Source organism: Euprymna scolopes, chromosome 12 (assembly GCF_053919585.1).
Source record: "Euprymna scolopes isolate OS-2025 chromosome 12, ASM5391958v1, whole genome shotgun sequence".
Classification (NCBI taxonomy): domain Eukaryota; kingdom Metazoa; phylum Mollusca; class Cephalopoda; order Sepiida; family Sepiolidae; genus Euprymna; species Euprymna scolopes.
In genome coordinates, this window is record NC_136493.1 from 11,250,514 (window position 1) to 11,276,470 (window position 25,957).

The window sequence follows — 25,957 nt, forward strand, 5'->3', positions numbered from 1 at the left end:
CCTTGATAAGTGGTGACTACCATATAAAAAAAAATATTCTAGCGCTATAGTTTCCAGTGTTTATTAAAAAGTGCTCAATGACAAACAGAGCATTATTATATTGTATTTATTTATTTATACAAACATTATTGGCTACATATGTGCATACATGTTTCTGCGGCACTTCCTTTAAAGAAGCAGCATCCTCAATTTACTATGAAACCAGATTTTAAATAATCATTTTTTTATATAAAATTTATTTGTTAAAAAAACAAGAATTGGAAATCATATGAAACGAAGAACATAATAAAAGGTACAGAAAAGGGCTTGAGTGGGAGGGGAGGGTAAAGACTTGGAGGAAAACTTTCTTGTATAAAATTCTATCAACGTGGAATTTCCATGGGTCCTGTTAATTGTTATTATAATGGAGTGCATATTAGTCACACGTTCAAATAAAGTAAAATTATTTGCACGGATATTTACCTTTACTTCTCCAAGAGTTTTTCTTGCAGATTCTCTGATTGTGTTGAAAGTTTCATCCTAGAATGAAAAACACAGCTTATTTACAGACAATTTATAAGAATAATTTATTATTAACTAGCGGGGGTACCCGGCGTTGCCCGAGTGTTTGTTTCCGGGACAGGGGGGGGGAGTTTTAAAAAATGTTATGGTAGGTAAGTAGGAAGGATCAAACCCGGAGTCATGAGTAAAAGTAGGAAAATAAAGTGTGAAAAAAAATAAAAAACCATCTGCAACGTTAACAGTTCGGCCACCAAGAAAAGTCCATTCCAGTTGTTTAGAAAAAAAAAAAAAAAAAACGACTACGGTAGGTCGGCGCGAACGTGAAAATATAATGTGAATTGTCCAGCACGCTAACCACTACGCCACAGAGCACTGCAGCTTAGTTTAGTTATTTTAAATAACTTCACATGAAAGAACTACGAAGCCAAACCGGTGTTCTCTTCTCAACTGTTCCTTGTGAACGATCCCCAAACGGTGTTAAGTGGTGGCAGGGGGAGGAGGAATTTATTAGAGAGAAAATATTTTACCACTTCCATTGATCTTAATCGATTTTGGCCGTGACTTCTCAGCAGAAAAAGTATAGAAATCTAAGATTATCGAGGAATTTGAGAAATAATAAGCCTATAACACACCTCAGATATTGTTCTGCCGTTTGTGCATATTATATTTGCATGAAATATCTTGATTTTTAATCCTATTAATGTCAAAATCAGACGAGAAAAAATGAGTTCATTTTATTTATATAGAGATTATTCACATTGAGGTTAAAATCTCTTAGTAAGAAAAGATATTTCCCAAATTTTATTGTGAACATCAGATGCTGTAACAACTCTTGTACTAGCACACGATCGACAGTTAAGATAGTTTCCTCAGCTGCTAGTCTACTATCCTTCACCATGGCGCTGGTCCTGGATATGACCTTAAACTATATCCAGTGGTGAGGCCCCAGCTTGCGGGCTTTGGGGAGTGTGGAGCTACCCTTTAATTGCGATTGCTCCCAGGTCCACTCTGACCCGGAATGGTAGTACCTATTAGGGCCCCAACTATGGGTTAAATAGAAACCGACGTGAAAACAACAAATATATTCTATTAAAAATTTTTCTTCAAAATCTTTGGATTCGGGATTAAATAACCTGAAAAGGGTTGATATGCCGTAAAACAAAAACGGCCAACCAACTACACCATGGCGCAGTGGTTAGAGTAAAAATCAATTGTAAAAGTGATATTCTCCTGAACATTGAATTCGGACATTTATTTTTGCTTTAGAGATTAAAATGTTATTCATTTTCTTTGGTCAAATAGCAGATTTGTAAAATGAGATTTTTGCCTGATCAAAACAAAATACAAGTTCAATCAAGAAGATCCTTTAGCTTCAAAAGCATGCCAGCACAACTGCCTATGAGCCCTCATAAAAATTAACTGCGTCCTCGAAGGTCCAACTGACTGCCTCACCTCTGAAATGGTCAGCTCTGATTGTTTCTGTTTCCCATCTCTTGGAATATCATCACCCCTGACTAGAAATCTTATATTCTGGCCTTTGTTAATGGTTATCATTCTACCACCCAGAAGCTGACTACTTGAGAGATTCACTGGAAATAACAGCTAGACAGTGTCCATTCAAAAGGGCTTATCTGCGGATAAATTTGGTCATTACTTTTTTCAAATGGATTGGTCTGGATATAAATCTTCATTTAAAGAGACATATTTTATTTCAAACAAAAAAAATCTCTTGGGTGACCAGATTCCAACCAGAAATATTTTTAATTCTCTATACCCTCCTCTTCCTTTGAGGCAACATCTATCACCTACAATGCCTACAATTTGTATGCATCACGTCAACGTGCAGTCTAGTGCATGTTTACATCAGTGCTGAAGTGAATAATGATGCAGAATGACGATCTGGGTGTGCCAAAAACAAATCCGATCGGTTCGATAATACCACTTTTACTTATGAATGTTAGCAACCTTCATGTGGTTCCTCTTGTAAGTAATTGAAAGATTCAAGGAAACCAATGCCAAGCACAGAATCAAGCCGATTTATACAAATTTACATTTTATCAAAGAAACAAAAACATCCTTGACACGTTCAGTGCAAATGTCAGCGTAGTCAACATACAAATACCCACAGGGTTGATATAAAAGAAAATTAAAAGAAAAAACAGCATTGATATTTACAACAAATTTCCAATTCTACAAAATATCCATAACCTATATAAATGTTGATTGAAAATCAGTCAAATATACTAACCTCCGGCATCTCATGTTTCTTATTAAATTGGTAAATTGAATACGCTCGGATAGAATCGCCCATTTCTTCACGCGTTTCCAGAGCTCTTTTTACCAACCACTAAAATAAGACAAAAAAATAGTGTATAGAAATGTATAAATGGATTTTAGAATTGTGAGAATTCAAATTAATTGACGTTATCATTTATTTGAATAGAAATGGAAATTTTATTTTTGCATTTTGAACATCTCTTGCTTTAATCCCATGTTTAAAAGAAGAAAATCACAGAACATGAAAATACAATTCAGATTCTCTTAAAAATATTCCATCAGATAAACTCCAAGAAAGTTCCTGTAAATTATCTTTACCATTATTTTAGAATTCATCCAATTTCTTCTGAAGATGATTTGCATTAAAATTATTATTTTTAAAATGATTAGGCAAATTGTTGCAAAAACATTTATTTTTATATCTGAATTATTCAGATTACCGTTCTCATCATACTATTCAATTAACGTTTCGGTCGATGTAGCCTCTGATCTTCTCCAGATATATTTTGTCAAACTCTGGAAATCTTCCTGTCAAACTTAGGAATCTGTACAGAATTTTTAATGGAACCCTTTATTTAATAAACAGATGTAGTATGTTCTTGTTCTGTCAGCCATAACCAAGTAGAAGTCTTAATTTGCAATTTTATTTTTAGTTGGGATGATGAATTGGGAATTGGAAAAATTGGTGCATTTTTCCAATGCCAAAAATGCTTCTTTTAATTGTTTTCTTTTTTAACTTAAATTTTCATTGTAGGTTATTTTCATAGCAAGTGCTCAGCTGAGCTTCAATCTATGGTTCCCCCTTGCCAAACTTTCACAAAAAACACTCGTCTACACAAAACCACTATCAATAATTTCCTATACTCTTTATCTGTGCCTAAACCAAAATGTAGATTCCGTGAACAAAGCTTCTTTCTGAGAACTGCATGCCTGTGAAACTCTCTTCCGATTGCTCCAGCTGACTATAATCTGATTGTCTTCAAGTCCAACGTAAACAAGTTCTTGATGAACCGTCCCCCTAAGTAATCCAATTCACAAAATTCCCACTACTTATGTTTCATATTCAAAAAAAAATCATAAAAATGAATCAAGTAGATTTTTTTACAAAAACAAATTTGCTGCTTTTTACGATAAGTGACAGACAAGGCCATGTTTTTCTAGAGAACATAAGGGGAGGTAATCAATTATTTTTGGCAGCTTCCGTGTGAATTCAGGTCATCTGCCCTTGTCTCCCGATTTGTTAAACATTTTTTCATTCTCATCTAAACAGAGTAAAATTTGATTTTCTTGAATAAAAAAACTATTTGATCAAATTACATGATTTTTGGAATATTTCATCTTCGTTCTGTGACCGGTATGTACATCATACAGACATTTCTCTATTTTCTTTAATTCTAAATGCCCCCATAAGTGCCAATTTGAATAAGCACCAAAATTTCAATTAACCGTGAAGTTTAGAATTCAAACTATATCTCAGGATATTGCATCAAACAGAAAATCGGCAGATAAACTAATGAAATTTTCTTAAGACTATCTGTTCTTTTTTTAATACTCATGGAGGTACACAATTGACATAATGGCTACTAATGCAGACCGTTCAAATCCAGTTTGTCTCCTTTATATTAGGACTAGAAGGGGGGGGGGTACCCGGCGTTGCCCAGGTGTTTGTAGGTGTGTGTGTGGAGGGGGGGGGGGTAAGTAATACCCCTGTTTAAATATTATAAAATAGACGATGTTAAAAAATCGGAAAAACCAAAACGGAAAAAAATGGCATAAATAAACCTGTCAGATCGAACCTGCAATCTTAAGATAACAACGCTGTGTGTATGGGGGGGGGGGAATAAACTGTTGCCCGGGTGTTTAAAGGTGTAAAAGAAAAAAAAAATAGTTTTGGTTGGGAGGCGGGATTGAACCCGGAAGCCTTGAAACTGACGTGAAGACAAAAGCCAACTACTTAATCGTCTCGACCACGAGTGAGAGTAATTGATTAGCATGTTAAGTTAAGGCTTATAAAGCGAGTGAAAGAGGTTTGATTAACAGGAAGACGCTAAATGAGGTCATCGCGGGATCGTTACAATGACGTGGCAGTATTTTTAGTTTTCGCTTCCCCCAGATGATGGTGGTGGGGGGGAAAGCAGCTCCCCATTGTCCAAATCGAATAGCAATTGTCTGATATAAGGAGAAACTCCACATTGATCAAAAGCTGATTGCTTTCTGGACGTTTCGGCACAAAAGCCGAATCAACACGTGAGAAGCCAAAATAGCAATAATTTTGTAAAAGTCGCTGTAAATAAATCTAGATGCGACCCGCATTCCCAAATCGTAAATATTATTATCTAGGGGCTATATAAACAGTTCTAAGCGATAGTAACCCCCCCCTGAGACCGTCGGAGAAAAAAGCCTTTTCGAGGCATACAAAAATGCAAACGCGCATTTGCCTTTTACATATATAGATAAAAAGAGTTCTGCTTTTTTTTTTATTTTTAGAGTGATCTCCCTTGTTTGACTGGAAAATTAAGATGGAGGTTCTAATAAACAACCGTTGTCTGTGAAGAGTAAATCAACAGGATCTAAAACAATTGGGAATAGTATGAACACCTTCCTCAGCTATGGGTAGAATAGCAACTTGCGTTCAATAGTTTCATATTTGTATAACTCTAAGGGGATTGATATGCTATTAAACAGACAAACCAAAGCTAATTATACTAGTTTTTTAATCCTTCTTTTTCTCACGTTTATCTGGAACTCATGCAAAGGTACAACTTTTTTGGCTTTCAGTTGGAACATTTAGAGAGTGCACAGCAAGGGTAGACAAATGCAATTTCAGAACTGAATCAAAAATCTCAACAATAAATGTTTTTATTTTTTTAAATAGATTTAAGAAAATTATAATAAAACGAGATAGATTTTTTTAAACAAAATTAGAAATTAAAAATTTTTTGTAACAAAACTAAAATTCTGAAATTTTTTAATGTGTTTTTTGTTGTTGAGAAGGGTTTTTTAACACATTTATTGAATTAAATATAAGAAACTTATAAAAACAAAACAGAGTTTCCTGCCCCTGATGTATGCTTGTCTGTCCTTGCTATGCACTCTCTAAATGTACCAACTGGAAACCAAAAAAGTTATATTTTTGCACAAGTACCATTCATTCTTATCACTTTCTTCTGTTTTCTTTAAGCGACTCATATAAACTGACCTTACTGCCTCAACTATTATCTCATTGATATCTAGTTAAATACTGACCCAATTATATCATTATTATAACGATGAAAACTTTTTTAAATGTTAAGAAAATATATAGAATCAATATGTTATATCATACCTGGACCACAGGAAATATATGGATGAAATCCAAACCCTGGATTTGATGAGGTTCAATGCGATGTGGGCACTTCATTCTGGGAAGAGCGGCAACAATCTTTTCAGTCAAGGCTCTAAGAAAAGAGAGAGAGAGCATAATAAAACATTTGCTATGTATATATAAAACGAAAAGAGAACAGGTTGAACAAGGGAGATAATCGTCTAGGTGTAGGTTTTCATTCTGTACTGTTTTGATGAATATTGTTTTTAAATTTTTTAATTTGTTGGTCGATGATATGGTTAGAGAATCCATTATTTATTCATGTGTGTTTAATATTAGTAAATTTGCATTGCAAAATAGTTGTGGAAGTGGAGATGAAGTTAGTATGCGTTAATAAGGCGTTAATTGTGTACCGAAATTGTGGTTGTTTTGTATCTAGTGAACATTCTTTATATCTTCAAATATTTATTCATGATGTTTGGTTTGGTGGTTTTGTAGAGGAAAATTGTTTTTGGCTTTATAGTACATGATTGCATTTTACAAAGGAAAAGTAAAAAAAGAATAACATTAATGTTTGGCAAATTTTAGGTCAAGAAGCCGGTATCTTCAGACAGCCTGTAAAGGGATACTGTAAAGAGGAATTCTGTCACTAAATCAACTTTTTTTTTATCATATAATATCGGATCCAGTCATTTTGCTAAAAGCATTTGTGTTTCAAATTATTTATTTCTTTAAAAATGCTTTGATTAGTTATTCATATATGGGCATGTCATTTGGATGAAGTTTCATTTCAAACCCAAAATTGATTCTATTTAATTTGACATTTAAGAAGGTCAATTCCACAAACCCAAGGCTCCTCAACCAAGGACTCATCATCGGTTAACAAGATGAATAGATTTCAATGTTTGTTAATGTTGTCACACACCATCTCTAGATTTTTCGGTACGCAATTAATTCACCCTCAGATTTTAATTCAAATTTTATAACAGCAATGTCGATGCTTCTATATTATATAAACAGAAAAAATATTGAATTTCAAGTAAAACAAATGGTACCTACTTAATTGTCAAATAGAAACATATCCAAAAATTATGGAAAACAATACAGTAAAAAAATAATTATTAATGAAAAACTTTTCAATAAAATTTATATGGGGGAATAAATTTTGTCTGACATTTTGCATTGTGTTTGTCACGTGATGTAAGCAACAGGACTTAATTATCTCCCCTGTCAACTTATCTCTTTTTTAGTAAGCGTAATATAGTGATTTCGTTTCATTTCACAAATTCCTTTTTTCATGAATAATTATTTTTCTACCTTATCGTTTGTCATAATTTTTGGATATGTTACTATTTGAGACATAACAATTACATAGGTACCATTTGTTTCAATACTTTTTTTTGATAACATAATCACCACAACGTCTTGTTCACACTGCTAAATAAGAGTGAAACTATACGCTACAAAATCAGTAAAGAGAGAAAATTACACACGTTTGATTCTAGGGATCAAATGATGCAACTGAATAACCATCCAAGAAGTCTAACTAACAACAGGTAGTATAGTTAGTAATCTACAAATGATGTCTATGTTGGCTTCGACATACTCTAAGATTGGCTCCAAAGATAATTGCTAACCAAATGCTCCATTGAATTCCAGATGAAAAAAGAAGAGGAAGACCAAAGATGAATTGGAATCAAACAATCGAAAGAGATTTGATTGCAATGAGAAGAATCTGGAGGGATGCTGTGGATTTGGCTTCAGACTGAAAATGATGGTTTACTTTGATTGGACACGGAAGTTCCGAAGTCTTAGTAATCTGATGATTATGATTTTTGACTGGTTCATCAAATCTGCTCTGTGCAAATTTTGCGTTGATTCTTTAGAGTCCATCTGTAGCCTGGTTCATTGTTAATTACATTATTTTCATAGTAAGTGCTCGTCTGAGCTCCAATATACGGTCCCCACACCTGACCTGACTTTCACGAAAAACACTTGTCTAGCTGAAACCACTATCAATAATTTCCCCCACTCTTTATCTGTGCCTAAATGTAGATTCCATGAACAAAGCTTCTTTCTCAGAACTGTGCGCCTGTGGAACTTTGTTCCATTTTCTTGCTTTCGAACTGACTACAATATGGTTATCTAAGTCAAACAAGTTCTTGATGAGCCGTTCCCTTAAGTAATCCAATTTACCAAATTTACACTAATAACGATTACGACATAGTCCTATTGACTACTGTACACTCATTAACCCTTATCCTCGAGTGGCCTCCAGACCTTGATAAGTGGTGACTCTTTTGTAAAAAAACAAAAAAAAACTTCAAACCATGTTTATTTTGATATCGCAAGTAAATTATTCAGGCAGAGAGAGAGACAATTTTCTTCTGATTATATTTAACACATGTACATTGATCTTATTTCTAAATGAATTCTCTCTAGCTGTCAGTATGTTAATTGATACTTCCATTTTGGGTTTCCTATTTTCGTGTTCCTATGCCATTAACCTTTGAACTCTTAACAAGTTACTTGTTTGTATGAAGGTCACCTAAATATACAAGTGTTATGAACAGTTATTGTATATGCTTCTTCCATGCGTGCCTGTGTGCTTACAAAAATTAAAAAAAGAGAAAAAAAAAAAAAAAGAACTTGAATGCTTACTAGACAATATATTTAAGTGTGTAAAATCTCTCCCTACAACGGTTTGTCAGAACAACATGACATAAGGATACTTTCCCTGCAAGTACATTTTGATTAAATATTTAACATATAGCATTCGCACCCTAAATAAAATGTCCTCAATATGGATAGCCCACACTGGCTTATACAAGTAATGTTGGCTCTTGTAACAACCCAAAACTGGATATTCCACCAGAATAGATTAATTCTTGTCCTGAAGTCTGGTTAGACCAAGAGACCACTAAAAATATATGCTAAACATAATTAGCTGATTAATTGGGGAGAGGAAGATTACTATTCTTAACTTCTTTACTAACTCAAAATTTGAAACGTAAAAGAAATTTTAATACAATATTTGAATATCTGTGTATTTCACATAGAAATCAAGTAGTAGTCCCAGGTAGCGGCCCCTTGATTTCTGAAGACTTTGATTAAAATCAAATGAAAACAAAAAGACAAAATGTTTGGTACTTACATTTTTTGCCCAATGCTGGAATTCTCTGTAAAGAGCAAATCTACATCGACATCAAAGTTACATGTTGTTATGCACCAAGTCATTCCACCAACAACCTAAGAAGAATGTAATAGGTTAAAAAAAAGTTTTTAGATGCGGCACTTTTTTTTGTTATTACAGTGAAATAAACAGAAGAGTTCATATTGTAACAGGGGAGGTAATTATTTTCTGAAAACTTTGAAAATCTTGGGTCAATTTAGAAAAACTATCTTTGCTACTTGAAAAATATTTTTATTAATTATTTTTTTATGTTATCGTTTTTTGTAATTTTTGGATATGTTCATTACTACTACATGACAACTAGATACTATTAGTTTTACTTGAAATCCAATATTTCAAATTTTGCTCCAATAACGAAGAAACACCTCAGATGCAAGGTGACCATCTTTCATCTTAGATTCTTTATATGGCCAGCTGTGAGTAACCAACATGCAGCTCCGCAAGGACTTGTGGCACAACAGATAAAGTACTAGGTCAGAGCGATATTCCTAATACAACTGCGAATTACCTAGGACTTCTACCTAGTCATGGCTGACAGAATGAGAGCATGCTACCCTCGTGGATTTTGCGAGTCTTTGTGGTCATCTTATTTGAGGAAGGTTTCTTAAGTGTAGATAACTGTTGTGGTGGCACGCACTCATTTACATATTTACACATAAATAGCAAGACTCGGTTAGTCTGAGTGTGTGTTAACCAGAAGCCACCGAAGGCCGAGCCGAGAGCAGATATGTTCTCCAGCCAAGACGCTCTTACTTGACAACCATTATGTAAATATACTTTTTCTAATACACTTCTTATTGATCTACCTTTGTTTGTTGAGTCTTCTTTTGTATTGCCTTATACGTTATTTGGTTCAACCTGCAAACATAACAGTTGGCGACGAAGATGAACGTCAAGCATAACAATAACTGTGGGTCAAAATAATAGAAACAATTTGCTAATTTTAAACTATTAACATATGATGCAACTGATAAAGTGTGGTTCATTATTTTTAAAACTAAGCTTTTTTCCTTTAATGATCAACACTCGGATACTCGTTTTGTCACGGTTGAAATGAATGGCTTTCTCAGTGAAAAAGCCCCTTGTCTTGATAAGCTCCTAAGTCTGGCTTTCATTCCAGATTTAAAACAAAAACCTAAGATTGCAATATTTTTTATATAACGTGAGGGTATGATCCAAGAAAATTGGAAGGTTCTAGAAACCGATCAATCAAATCAAGCCAAGTGCTGCTAGCAACCAATCGGAAACCGGAACCATTCCATAAAAATATTGAATCTTTTAGAATTCCTGCACATAATTTTTCATGTCCACATAAGATCTTTGCCTGCAAAATTTCAACGTTCAAGATTTACACAGATCAGCTATCCACCGAAAACTCTTTCTCTTCTCCAAGACAGATTAGCTACCCATCAGGAACTCTTCTGAAAGTAAACATGGCTTTCAATTCAAAAGTAAGATTGCTGGAAAAATAGTTGGACCATTCTACAATTCCAGAAGGTTACTGATTCCCGATGCAATTGTCTACCTCTATAGAAACAGATACATCCTAAGATGGAATACTGTTGCCACATCTGAGGAGGTGCGTATCAGAGCACTCTTTCTTGCATTGATGCAATACAAAACTAACTTTGAAATCTGGTAGAAAATCGTCTCTACTCCTCCCTAGCAACATCCCTTTTTTATAGAAGAGATGTTGCTAGTCTTTCTCTATCATTATTTTCATGGTGGGTGCTTGACTGAGCTCCAATCCCTGCTATAAAAATGACACAGCAAACGCCTCTCCAGCTCCCACTTTTTTGCTGAAACTTTTCTACAGTTCGTATTAATGATGATAATCACTCAAAAGCGAAAATTAAACAATATGCAAGTAGAAACACATTAAATATCAATAATCGCGAAAATGTAATGTTTCATCAGTATGTTGTTAAATTTTCGATTTTTGAGCAATTAGATAAGATTAGCAATAAAATAATTTAGTGAATATCTCTAAAATGTTAGGAATTGGAAATAACGACAGGGTTCTATATTGCAAGTGAAACAGTCGCATTTACGAGTGATTTTTCAAAGTGGTGACTAGAAATAATGAAACGCTTATCTTTTGATGAGTGTATTTCTTTCACTGACAATCTTCCAAAGCTCACTACTGAGTGAAAAATATTTTTTCAACATTTTTTTTTTTTGATAAAACGAAAAAAAGCTAAATTATTTAAACAATAAAAATTTAATAGAACATTTTTTTTTTAACGAAGACTGTTTAAAAAATATCTGAAGAAATTAAAATGTTTATACCTTCAAGTATCAACATAAAATTTGTTGTATATTTAGAATTACACTTATTTAAAAAAAAAAAAAAAGACACAGAAAAATCTTTATGATGTACATGCTCGTCACAGAACGAACATGTCATATTCTAAAAATCATGTGGGTTTGGCTAGTAACTTTTTCTATTTGGTTAGTGAATGAAAATATTTAGGTGTCAAAGGTCAACTAAAGATAAATTTGTCCATAGAGCCCTGGATGATCATTTTACGTTAAATTTATGTGCAAAACTTATTTCCTACTCCAAATTCTAAAATCATTGTTGTTGACTTTTTTTTTGCGTAATCATCTAAAAATAAAAGGTAGAATCTCATGTGAGGGGAGAGATTTAGATAAAGGTATTAATCTACAAATTTGTCATTATTAGTAGTTGGAGTAGTAGTATTACTAGCATTTCAGCCAGGCGTTGCCCGGGTGTTTGGAGATGTATGTTGAGCAAAAAAAAGCGGTCAATTTTTTTTAACTTTGACCCCTATTATGACCCCTTAACATTTATTGTTTTGGACTCAAATCAAGTTATTAAGTTAGATCCATGTCCAAGGAACCTATATCCAAAATTTCAAGTGTTTAGACCTCAAATTGTCGGAGGAATTTGGTAAAGTTATCAAAGATCAAATCGTTGAACTTTGACTCCTTAACAGCCAAATTTCTGGCCGAAAACCGAGCAGAAAGATTTTCCCAAATCTCAGTACCCTGTATATCAAATTTCGAGTCTGTAGACTTAAAATTGACAGAGTTATTGCGCAGGGAAAGACACACAGATACTTTCACTTTTATAGATATATAGATAGACTAATAGATTAAACAAAAATATATACGTATACATAAATATATATGGAAACAATTTTTTTTACTGTAAAGATTTTACGCAAATATTATGCAAGTACAAATGATGCAGAACATCTGCATTAATATAATTACACGTAATAATTAACTAAAGATGATTATCACATAAAGAACCGAAAAAACTAATAGGGAATTAATTAAAATGAATGTTTAAAAGAGTATACAAATTAGCTAGATCTTTTGCTAGTGAATGCATTTCCACAACCTATAAGAAAATTGTATTTTCTTTTTAAATAAATAGAAAAGAGGGTTTTTAATATGAATATCAATACACACAAAAGAAAAACGAATTTATATATATATATATATATATATATATATATATATATATACTAGCATTTCAGCCCGGCGTTGCCAGGGTGTTTGGAGGTGTGTGTTGAGCAAAAAAAAAAAAAAAAATGTGGTAGTAGGAAGGCAGGCTCGAACCCGTACCGCAAAGGAGGAAAAAAAAAAACAGGAAAAAACCTGACATCTTTGCTGTTATGACCACTGCCAAACCGGAAGTAAAGTAGGTTTTAATTAAAGTTAGACAATCGAAAGGAATATGGATAGATTGTGTTTATTAAATCATCATCGGTGTCTTCTTTTTTCTGTTACAGTAACACAAATCAACCTAATAACCAAAATTAGGAGAAAAATATAAACATTTTTTCATAGAAGGAAGGCAGAAAATAGTAGACAGAGACCTCTACTCTCCTTGTTAAGAATGATGTTCTAAATATTAATATTATTATGTAGAAACTCATTGTTGACATGGTGACAGGCTTTGTTAACTATTCTGTTCTTACACATTTTCTTATTTTACATACCAATCATCGACTTTTTATTTGTTTATGAAAATTCCAAATAGCATCAACAACAAATAAATGCAAATCAGCTTTATTTTAAAAGAAAAAAAAAATCTTTCTTACAATTTACAAACAAGTTTATTGTAAATATTTGAAAAAAAAATATTTAGAAAGATCTACACCTGTAATATATGCTCTCACCCCCTCGAATGTAGTTTTTTATGATTTACAAAATATGTGTGTATTAGCAGGGGTTTACTGTAATTGGAACATTTATAAAAAACATTAAATCTTTATTAAAATATTTAGAAATTTTTTATAGAATTGGAATTGGAATTTGTACATATAACAGAATCCGGAATTTAAAACAGAATCAGTAATTGTATCGAAAGTGGAGAAAATTTTGGAATCGTCCCCTCATTAATATATACAAGACCACCTATGGCCTGTTCAATCAATATTTGTCATATATATTATTAAATTAAATATTTATGAAAACTTTTTTTGATCCTCCGACAAAAGAGGGGTGGGCCTGTAAATTCACCCTTGTCCATTCGTCCATCCACACTTTTCTCAATAACTATGCCTTGGAATTTTAAAAAATTTTACACAAACATTAAACTTGATCTGAGTAAAAAAGTAACAGAACAGATTTTCTAGGAAAACTCCGGTTGCCCCCACCCCCCACCCAGTAGGGGTGCCTTTCGGGTTAAAATGACTAAAATTAACACTTTTGTGCTTAAAAATCCAAGGCATCAATTTTTTTTTTTTTTAAATTGATGCCTTGGATTTTTATAAAACTTTCTGAAAAGTTGTAACTAACTGATTTCTATATAATTTTGTTTGTCTATACTTTGTGATAACTCTTGGGTGTGCCCCAGGGGTTCTTTTAGGGCTAATAAAAACACTCCATTTTTGGAACTATTTTACCATATTTGTCCAAAATTTTCAAAATGTTCCAAAATGAACACATAACTTGGTTTGTTCTTTTTTTCCTCTCTCTCTCTCTCTCTATATATATATATATATATATATACTTGATAATAAAAAAAAAAAAAAAATTAGGTCCTGCAGTTTAACACTACAATTTATTATGAAAAATGGGTTGGAAACCACTGAATTTTATATAGACCAACAAAAATAATCATATATGCTTACCAGGAACTTATTACCTTAAAAAAAAAAAAAAAAAAAGAAGCAAACTATCAGCATCGTTGCTAGTGTATATATATAAATTCATATTATTTGGATTTTTTGGACTATAATTCTCATGATTGTCATTTTCAGAACATTTTGGCCTATGTAACCTCTGATCTTCAAGTGTCTCTATTCGAACTCAGGAATTTTTCTGTTGAGAATCTGCATGGAATTTCAAACAGAACCTATTATTTAATTCACAGGGGTAGCTTGCTCTCATTCTGTCAGCCATGTCCTAGTCCTAAGTAATTTGCAATTGTATTTTCAGTTGCCCACACTGAGAATTGAACCTGCAGAAGAAGGCCACTTTTACAACTGAATTTTCCAAATACTTTGACTACTGCGCCACTCCTTGTGGACAATTCAAGTATGAATTTTAGGAACGCTAAACCCATTTCATTTCTAAATGTAAATATCACTATTTATTACTATATATAACAATAAGAACAGAACTGTAAAGCAGAAGTTTACAAAAAGATTTATGATTCGGCAGAATACTCCAAAGCTGGTAGCTAGGTGCTCCTTAATCCGCAGAGTTTCAAAGAATGCTAATTCTTCTCATCAGAGGAAAAGCTATTAGCAAAATAATCCAATAGTCACGCTAAAAATTTTAACATTCTTATGTATTTGCTGGTTACTGCATAGGATGAAACAAAGTTTTATGATTTGTAGTCACAAAACTTAAAAAAACATAATATAAATATGGAAAACAGTTCATGCGGATAGTTCAATTCAGAGTTAAAAATAAAAATAACCAACTGTATTTAAAGAAGAAGTCCAGTGTAATGGGGGCTTATTATTTGCAGGTAAATGAACAACAGCAGGTGCTCGCCTCAGTGGTTGAAATTGAAAAACAACATGTCAGAAATTGGAGTTCAAAAATTTGAAAAGACCACCAAAAAAACAAAACAAAAAAAAAACACGCTTCCATTTTGGCCAGATGAAAGTTGAAAATAAATATATATATATATATATATATATATATATATATATATATATATATATAGCAGCTTCCTTCAGTCTTGATAGACTATGGGTACCCGCTGTAAGCTAGAATTTTTGTGGTAAGAGTTACACAATATCCAACCATATCTGTCCTGTCGACATTGTTAAATACCAGTGGCAAGTGGATTGGTTGGTTGGTTGGTTGTTTTTGTTTTACGGCATATCAACCCTTTTCGGGTTATTTAATGCCGAATCCAAAGATTTTGAAGAAAATTTTTTTAATAGAATATATTCGTTGTTTTCAAATCAGTTTCTATTCAACCCATAGTTGGGACCCTAACAGGTACTTCCACTCTGGGTCAGAGTGGACCTGGGAGCAATGGTAATTAAAGGGTGGCTCCACACTCCCCAAAGCCCACAAGCTGGGCCTCACAACTGGATATAGTTTAAGGTCATATCCAGGACCCAGTGGAGGTTCAGGATGACTGGAAACAATGCCGAAATAAGCAGAGAGCACATACAATGCCTAAAATTCCCAAATGATTACCCATCTGGTACTAGTCAAGCTCAACGTTGCTTAACTTTGGTGATCTGATGAGAACCGGTGTGTCAACGTGATTATGCCATAATATATATATAACTATGTACTAATTACTGCATATACTTATTTATAATTAACGGTTTCCATGAATGAAACTCGTGTTTGAAGGTTTTGAATAAAGATTGACAAATGCAAAATAAATCACGTAAGGCAAAATGAAAATGTTTAGAAAATTTTGGTTAAAAATTGTTCAATATCTTAAGCAGCAAAACAGAATTCTGTAAATCTATATGGAATACGAACATTGATTGTGTGTTCGTGTTGTAGCCTTGCAGACTGGAAATAATCAAGACAAACAGACAAAAATGTGTATTAAGAAAATTATATTACAGAAGTATACGTCATGATTCTGGGACCATAACTGCCATGAATCTCTAATTCAGACTTGACACAAATAAAAATTATAAATTGTTGTATCCTTAGATTTGCTGATAGCAGCAAAAGAATTGAGACTAACATGCTCTCCATCATGTCTAAAAACTAGATTCTGAGTTTAAGACCAATCAAGAGTAAGGGTTGTTGTTGGTTGGTTGTTTTATGGCATATCAGCCCTTTTCAGGTTATTTAATGCTGAATCTGGTGATTTTGAAGAAAAATTTTTTTATAGTATATATATTTTTTTTTTTTGAGTCGGTTTCTATTTAACCAATAGTTGGGACCCTAATAAATACTACCACTCCGGGTCAGAGTGGACCTGGGAGCAAATGCAATTAAAGGGTGGCTCCACACTCCCCAAAACCCGCAAGCTGGGGCCTCACCATCGGATATAGTTTAAGGTCATATCCAGGACCAAGAGTAAGGGAGATAATTTTCTTTTAAAGTGTACACAAAAAAAAAAAAGTGTGTTCACGTTGATTTTAAAAGGCCCTAAAAATACTGCTTAGCACTATTTTAAAACAATGTATTATTGTATATAACCACACTCTATATTTTTCTCTGTCTGTCCATTTCACTTTTTATCAAAAACTACTGGGCCAACTTAGCTGAAATTTTGGTACTTGTACAGTTTAATCAAAACATTAGAAAATGAAAATATTGAAAAAAGTTTAAATTGTATGTATCCGTTATGGAATGAAGTTTTCTGAAAAAAAATTTCACTTAATTTCATCAAGTAGTTTTTTTTATATACAGCAAAAAAACAATTTGTTATGATACTGAGCAAAAGGTTCGATTTTTAGGAAGAAAACCTAGTATTAAAGATGGGGAGGGAGTGTCGGCGCTTTAAATTGAGTTATCTCCCCGTGGCATGTTCAAAAAATGCAAACAAAAATTAAAAAATCCCAAGATGCCTACCTTCAACGTGCTGTCATAAAAACGTATTTTTCCGCTTAAAAAAAAAAAAAAAAAAAACCCACTCGATCAAATTAAGTGAAATTTTTTTTCGGAGATCTTAAATCCAAAACGGATACGTACAATATAACCTTTCTTTTTTTTTTTTTTTCGATATTTTCATTTTTTGATATCTTAATTAAACTGTACAAGTGCCAAAATTTTCTACTATTTCTTTATGATAAAGTGCAACAAACTAAGTATTATGGTATCTGTTTGATGTTAACTGCTACAGATGCATAGTTAGGAATTAACAGGAATTAGTCACCACATACCATATTTATTTAGAAGTTTTCTCAGAAACTAAAGGACCAATCTGGCTGAAATTTTCTACAGATGCACAATTAGAGGTTAATAGGGATTAGTGTTTAATGCAAATTTAACCATATTCAACCATCAATTTAACAAAGTACTCATTCCAAGTTAAACCGGCTACAATTTTTGTCAATTTTTAATGGGCAAAAATCTAGTATTTACTAATTTTTGTTTTTTGCTAAAAGCTACATGTAATATAATTTTTTTTATTAAATGATATTACAATTTTTGACAAAAGAAATGATTTTATCCAATATGTTGTTTTGAAATTGCGTAGAGCAACATTTTTATGATTGTTTAAAACTGATGTTAATCAAAAAATGTGTGATGTTGGGGAAGGGGGGAGGGGGTTGCAGCAAAGAAAGAAAAGAAAACTATTTCCCATAAAGAAATAAATGTAATAGAATTAGAATAGTGGTTTGTTTGAAGAAAAAAATGGAAATAAAAATCACGAGATTTGAACATTAATTTCATTTTTTTTTTCTTTCTTTTATTTATTCAAATGTTTCTGCTTCTATAAATACAAAATCTGGCCATACTTCCTTCTATGGAGAAAACTAAGTCAGTTCACTAACTCAGATGATATGAGGTGACCTCACTTAATAAATCACCAATCAAAAAGGACCAAAAAGCTGAATGGCCACATGTAAAAATATCTTTCAAATGGTCACTAGAGGAAGGTCAGCAAAAGACAGAAATGCTCAAAATAAAAACAAGCTGAAAAGGGAATCAAAACATTTTTTTTTTTAGATTTTTTTTTCTTGAATTCTATGTTAGAATCAAGATACCACTGCTGCTGTTAAAAACAATACAAAAAAACTTAATACAATCAAAATAATATCACAAAACTTATCTTTTTATATTTTTCAATTTTAGATGTGTTCAAATAAGGCTCTGTCCCTTTTGTTTTAATTTTCATATTTTATTTTTGCTGGGGATGGGGCATTCTACTGGATGCCATACATTCATTCACTATCTCAGTCACTCCAACCCAGAGAGCTTTTTAATATTTTAACTATTCCTTTGAGTGCAATTGTTTGTTTTTCTTTTGCACTTGGTTCACCGGGTATTTTGCCAGGTAATTTTAGAAATTCCTTTTCAGGAGTCTGGCTGCTTCTTTAATTAATGGAATGATAGAGATCTTATGATTCCAGTTTTTTTTCATATCTTACATAATGCCTTGATATTTTGTTATATTTTTCTTCTCAGCTCTGTTAAGGCCAGCATCATTAAGGACACTTACTTCAACTAGGGTTGCTACTTTCTCAGTCTTGTTTCATATCAATACATGCGGCTTAGCAATTCCATTTTCTAGGTCCTTACTTACTTTCACGATAAACACCCGTTTAGCTGAAACCACTGTCAAAAATTTTCCCCACTCTTTAACTGTGCCAACACCAAAACGTAGATTCCATGAGCAAAGCTTCTTCCTTAGAAGTGCATGCCAGTGGAACTCTCTTCCGTCTGCTTGTTTCTCACCTGACTACAACTTGGATGTCTTCAAGTCCGACATAAACAAATTCCTGATGAACCGCCCCTTTTAGTAAGACACTTTATCAAATCTCCAATACTAACGATTACTACGATACAATTCCATTAATTACTGTACATGCAATAACCCTTATCCCCGAGTGGCTTCTGGGCCTTGATAAGTGGTTACTTCTATGTAAAAAGAAACCTAGTTGTAGGAATTTCATAGTCACAATGAATGGTGTATAACTTATTTTCAACTGTTTTTTTCTGGTAAGCATGTTCCCAAGACTTGCTGCTACATTGGATATTCAACTTTTTACAGATTGTGCAGTGGAAATATTTACACACTCTGTTGTGTAATACTGTATAGTAGCCGTCCCCAGCAGAACATTACAACTGGATGTCAAGTGGCTCACACTTCTGTATGGCAGAACCTACACTTGTTATTGCTGAGACCATTCATCTTTTTAAAAGCATTCGTCATCAAGCCTTATCTTAAGCAGCCATTATAATTCTCTCCTGATCATAATGAAGCGATTGCCATTTTAGTCAGTCTACACAGGGTGTAACGATAAAATTGTCGCCCTAGAAAAGACAACATGATTCCATTTCCGTTTGATGAAAACAGATGTTCTTTTCTTGTTGCAGACCATCTACTAGTTGGCCAATTATATACAAATCCTAAGAGCAATAGGAGTTTTCTATCATGTTTTAAAGTGACACAATGTTCAACAAGCGAGATCGGAGATGTGCTGTACAACTCATGCACTCTACTAATCCAAGTTATGACAACAGGACCATTGCCAGCACCCTCAAAATGCATCTCTGGATAGCCTCAAATAACAGGAATGTGGCTAGGGTGATGAAAACAGTTTCTGGTTAACGGTTGGTCTTTGGTGTGGTTTAAAGTGAAGGTCACATCATGCCACCTCACATCTTCGCAGTCGGCTTGAAAGCCAACACCAAAGTGTACCTCGATGTGCTGAAGAGTGCGGTGATCCCCTTGTGCAATCAGATGGCTGCTGGCAGACCCTGAGTATGGTAGCAGGACTCTGCGCCAGCCCCACAAGTCCAAAGAGATTCAAGGCTTGGCTTCAGAAGGAGAGCTACGACTTTGTACCCTTCTCTCACTGGCCTTCCTCCTCCCCCGACTTGAACCTGCTGGACTACTTCGTTTGGTCATATGCTGAGAACATCACCAACATGACCTCTCACAACACCAAAGCCAGCCTGATCACTGCTATCCGCCAAGTATTTGCCAAGCTCCCACCGGCACTTGTAAAAAAAGGTATGTTTTCAGTTCCAGACCTGTATAGAGGTGTTGATTGAGGCTGAAGGCGGCTACATTGAATAGATGTCAGCTCTGCTACATAATCAAGTTACCTGAATTTATTTTTTTCAATAAAGTTTTAAAATAAAGCTGTAATGTTGATTTCTTTAGGGTGACATTTTTATTGTTCCACCCTATAGAGACTTCTTTATGCGTGTTTAAAAATTAAGACAAGCATGTTTTTTCGAAAAAAATTAAAATTTTAAATTTTATTCAAAATCTGCTTTTAATACGATAAAATTCAGGGTTTTATCTTTCTGAAAAAGAAAAAAAAAAAAAAAGGAGAAACAGTTTTTCACAAATAATGGATTTTAATAAATTTTAATTAATATAAATAAAAACAGCAACTTTGTTTTTCTCGGTGTAATGGCCATCATTATTAGTTATTATTGCCTGTAGTAAGGATTGAACCTTAAACTTCCAGAAGACTTTGACTTAAAATTGATTGTTAACCAATAATAGTGGAAATTACTAGTATGAATTTTGAAGACCTTAAATCTAACCGTGTCTAAAATTACTACTTATTACTATATAATGACCTTTTCTTTATTATTACAGTGGATCTAGATACAAAATTAATTGGTTCCAGCTTGGCTTTCTGACTTTCATATCTTGAAATTTGCATAGCCTAAAAATCGTTTTTACACACTGATCATCAAATCCATTCCAAACCCAATAAAAACACATTAAATTTTATAAGTTAAAACCAGAATAAAATAAAAGCCAAACAGTACCTAACCTAACCGTTAATTTTTTAAGATTTAAAATAATAAAAACGAATTTGTTTGGATGTTTTATAGCTATCTGTTAGAAATGTCGCATCAACTAGTTATTTTTATTTGAAGAAAAAAATCACCAAACTAAATTATTATTATTTTTTTTTTTTTACTTGAGTTCATATTTCAACGTTTCTTTCATGGTAAAAACTGTAAACATTACTTTATATTTCAAATTATTTTCAGCCAGTAATATATCCCCACATGCCAACGCTAGGTGAATAATGCTAGTAAACTAAAAAAGTATTGGATGGGTGCCACCTAGAAGCCAACTAAAAGTCTGGTGAAGGGCTATCTTCCCTATTTATTTTCTTTTCCACCCTGTAGAATCGCCAATGCCTTTTTGTAGGTCTACATGGTTACCTTGTCAAATGGAGAGAGACCCTTGATACGGGCCCTGAAGTATCCTGCCGATCGCAAAAGCTCAATAGTTTCGTCCAGTTTAATGTTTTGTTCCTCATCTTCACGGGTTTCAATCTGAAACGAAGAAAAAAGTAATTTATGATTAAATTAAAAAAAAAAAAAAATTATACTCAAATTTTTTTAAAAATTAAATTATGATTAAATTAAAAAAGTTTATGACTAAATATAAAATTTAAAAAAAAATTAAAAAAAATCAATGGAAACGGAAAAATATGTGCCTATTTTCTGATGTCTAAAACGATTCTTTTTATTGTTTTTATTTTTGTATTTTTTTTTTTTTTTTTTACACAGTGATCACCACTTATCAAGGCCTGGAAGCCACTCAGGGATAAGGGTTATTGCAAGTACATTACGTTAGTGAGGAGATTTTATGAAGTGTTTAATTAGGGGGGCGGTTCATTAGGAATTTGTTAACATTAGACTTGAAGACATCCAAGTTGTAGTCCGGAGGGAAGCAGGCAGACGGAACACAGTTCCACAGGCATGCAGTTCTAAGAAAGAAGCTTTGCTCATGAAATCTGCGTTTTGATTTAGGCACAGATATAGAGTGGGGAAAATTTTTCACAGTGGATTCAGCTAGACGGGTGTTTTTCGTGAAAGATTGGCGAGGGGGGACCAGGGATTGGAGTTCAGACGAGCACCTGCCATGAAAATAACGATAAAACAAGGATAGGCTCGCAACGTCTCTTCTGTGGGAGAGGGGTTGCAGGGTAGAGAAAAGGGCATCCCCCACTAAGCCACGAAGTCTATTTTGTACTCTGTCAAGGCATGATAGGCTGTTTTTGGCAGCTCCTGCCCAGATATGGCAACAGTATTCCATCCTTGGCCGTACTTGGCTTTTATATAGATAGAGAATTGCATCAGTAGTGAGATATCTTCTGGAGCGGTAGAAGGATCCCACCATCTTTCCAGCGACCTTGGCAACAGACTTGATGTACGTGTTCCATTTCAGATCAGGAGTAAAGGTCAAACCCAGAAGCTTGTCAAAACACGGGGCCTCACCCAGACGAGAGCCATCCATCACAATTGATGCCAGCTGGGGATCAGAGCGTTTAAAACTTAATTTTCAATGGCTTGTGTTTATGATGAAATAATAAATATTGACTGGTTTTAAACTAACACATATAAATGTATTTTTACATTTGCCAAAATCTATGCATATATTAGGAGTTTTTACATCCCTCTAAAAAATAAAAACTTTATATTTATTTTTATTTTATTAAATCGGAATCAGTGATTGTATCAGAATTGGAAAAATATTGGTATCGTCCCATCACTAATTCATACCTTTCTCAAATACAGTAAGCAGAACTTAAACCAAGAAGGTTGAACCCATTTCACCACACTATTTCTGTCAAAGTGAAATCTAATATATAAAGAAAAGTCGGTCAGACTTAGACCACAATAACATTACAACTGATGAATCGATATCTGATTTTGCCTAATCTGTGCCGACCTGATAATTATTTCAATAATAAAAATTTACAGAAACTCACCGTTATTTTTCATTCGATAAATAACAGAGATGATTATTTAATTAAATCGCTTCGTTTGTTACAAATATGGAAATTCCAAATGGCTGCCAAAATAAAATCACATTTTGCTTTAAATTATCAATTCTAGTTATAGCTAATAAAATTTTAGTACTTTATTTTCTTTAATTATTTAATATAAAATTAAAAATGACATAAGGAGATATAGTTTGCTTGAAGCATTGTGTGTGATATGTATTCAAAGAAATATTAGAATGGTTATCATAATGTAAGAAATTTGCCGGTATTAAGAAACAAGTGATTATATATATTATATATATATATATATATATATATATATATATATATATATATATATGAATGAACAAATGATTAATAAAACATGTTAAAAGACATATTGAAAAAGAGTTAAAAACATATTTAATTTTAAAAAAGGAAGCACAAAATAAGTGGATAGTCCTTAATCCACGGAGTTTCGAAGAAATACTCTCCTTCTCATCAGAGGGCAGGAATTAGCAAAATGCGGGATCGGATTTTGCATATAAAAGTATTTAATGAAACTACAAGTAAGTCACAGATCTTACTTGGTTGAAAAAAAAAAAAAAAAAAAAAAGGGTGAGGTAAGGGGAATAGGAGGTAAAAGAAAAATGATAAAAAGATTTCACATGAATGGATAGTCCGGTGAAGGGTAAAAAATCCAAGAATGGTAAAAAATTTTATATATATATATATATATATATATATATATATATATATATATATATATATATATATTAGTAAATCTTACTTAAGAAATCAAAACTTGTATACAATGATCCAATGTGTGTGATGTTTTTCAATAATATATTGAAATGGGAGGTGTTTAAAATTACTATTAACTCTGCGTTAGTCCCATAGGGGGTGTTTTGTTGACCCAATTTTCCTTACATGTTCATAATTCCATAGTTGGCAACTTATTTCTGTTCCTCCCTTCCAGTATTCTCTTGACTCAGCAAGGATATACCACACGTGGTATGATGCAGTTGTATCTTAGTTTTCCTTGGAGGTGAATCAGATTGAAAGGTAATGTTTATGTAATGGACTCATATTTGTTTTTCTTGCTATTTCAATTTATGGAAACATTTTGTGTTCATCATCAATATTAAAAAATAACACAAACTAGTGTATCCTGTGGCTATCATTCGAACGCGGTTGTGTTTGAATATATGGTTAAGTGGCAGTTTTAGTCATTTAGAACTGCTTTAAAGCTTCACCGCTCATTCATTTTTCAACCAGATTCCAAACAATTATTACAGTTTATAGATCATCTTCCCAGCTATATTGTGAAAAAAAAAATTTCAATTTTCGTTCAGTAAAAGTTATAATGAATTTACTTCTGTTTAAATATGTAAGATATTTTAAAATTTAATTTATAACATTATATAATCAATTCTTAATGCTGAAATAGTTTAAGTTATAAATTTATTATATTTCTTACTAGAATATCTTGGGTTTTTTTTTCCAGTTTTAACAACTTGTCCTTTACTTTTCCATGTTTAAGCTTAACCATATTATTTTTCATGCTCGCATTTTTCTATTGTAATTTATAAATAAATGTGATTTAAAAAATTTTTCCTTATGTTTTATGATTTATTTTCTTGTATTATTTTATCTTAATAGCAACAAGCTACAAGTGATTCAAACTGTTCGACAGGAACTGAAGATGCATCCTGAACCAGCAGCATAACTATATTTTACAAAATAATTACACTATAAACATTTTTGTATCGGGGTGTATAAACACCCCATGGGACTAACTAGTTTGAAACACCCAGGTGACTAACGCAAGGTTAAGCTAACAAGATAAAAATTGAAAGTAATGAATCCTGAGCAACACCAGGTAGTTACAACTAGTGTTTAATATATATATATATATATAAGTGTTGGCGTGATTAATCAGAATCAGAAATGGGAATTAAAAATTAAAAAAATCAGAACTTTTGGGGGGCATCAGAATAAGAAAAAAATGTGCCTATTTTCCAATACCAAAAACGATTCTTTTAATTATATTGTTTTGTTTTTTTTGTTGCTGTTTAAAACTTAACTTTCCGTTGTTGGTACTAATGATAAAATGATAAACATTTATTACTACCAGTGAAACTACCAATCCCCACAAGTGTTTATATATATATATATATATATATATATATATATATATATATATATATATATTACATGGGAGTTACCACTTATCAAGGTCCGAAGGCCACTCAAGGATAAGTGTTAATGAATGTACGTTGGAAATGGGATACAAAGGGATTATTTAGGAGGGGTGGGGTCAACAATAACTTGTTTACACTGAACTTGAAGATGAACATATTGTAGTCAGCTGGAAAGCAGGCCAGCAGAACAGTGTTCCACAGGCAGGCAGTTCTAGGAAAGAAGCTTTGTTCATGGAATTTGCATTTAGATGTAGGTGCAGATAGAGAGTGAAGAAAATTGTTGATAGTTGTTGTAAATAGACGAGTGTTTTTTTAACACAGAAAATAGAGATTTAAAAGTCAGCACACAAGTGGTATGCATATTCTGGCTATCAAAAATGCCTTAGCAACTCCATGGTAAACCGGAAAAAACAAACTCTATAGCTAAACGGTTAGGTTAAAGTAATTAGAATCGGTACTAATATTGAAATCGTCCCATCACTAATATATATAGTAATTCATCTATATATCTATAAAAGTGAACGTGTCTGTCTGTGTGTCTGTTTGTCTGTGTACATTTCCCTACGCAATAACTCTGTCAATTTTTAGTCTATAAACTCGAAATTTGAAATAACGGGTACTGAGATTTGGGAAAATCGATGTGACG

The 25,957-nt window shown here is 32.9% G+C and overlaps 1 protein-coding gene across 3 annotated transcripts in view; it reads right to left on the minus strand.

Moving 5' to 3' along the window:
* The window catches only part of LOC145291180 (coiled-coil domain-containing protein 93-like), a 156,346-nt gene that overhangs the window by 68,359 nt on the left and 62,030 nt on the right, over nucleotides 1-25,957 (minus strand). For all 3 annotated transcript variants that reach the window (XM_080136749.1, XM_080136748.1, XM_080136746.1), the window contains exons 2-6: nucleotides 21,558-21,671; nucleotides 9,237-9,331; nucleotides 6,104-6,215; nucleotides 2,750-2,848; nucleotides 463-519 (exon numbers count right to left, since the gene is read on the minus strand). In XM_080136749.1, coding sequence (XP_079992875.1) covers nucleotides 463-519; nucleotides 2,750-2,848; nucleotides 6,104-6,215; nucleotides 9,237-9,331; nucleotides 21,558-21,671 — 477 coding nt within the window. The remainder of the gene's footprint in view (nucleotides 1-462; nucleotides 520-2,749; nucleotides 2,849-6,103; nucleotides 6,216-9,236; nucleotides 9,332-21,557; nucleotides 21,672-25,957) is intronic.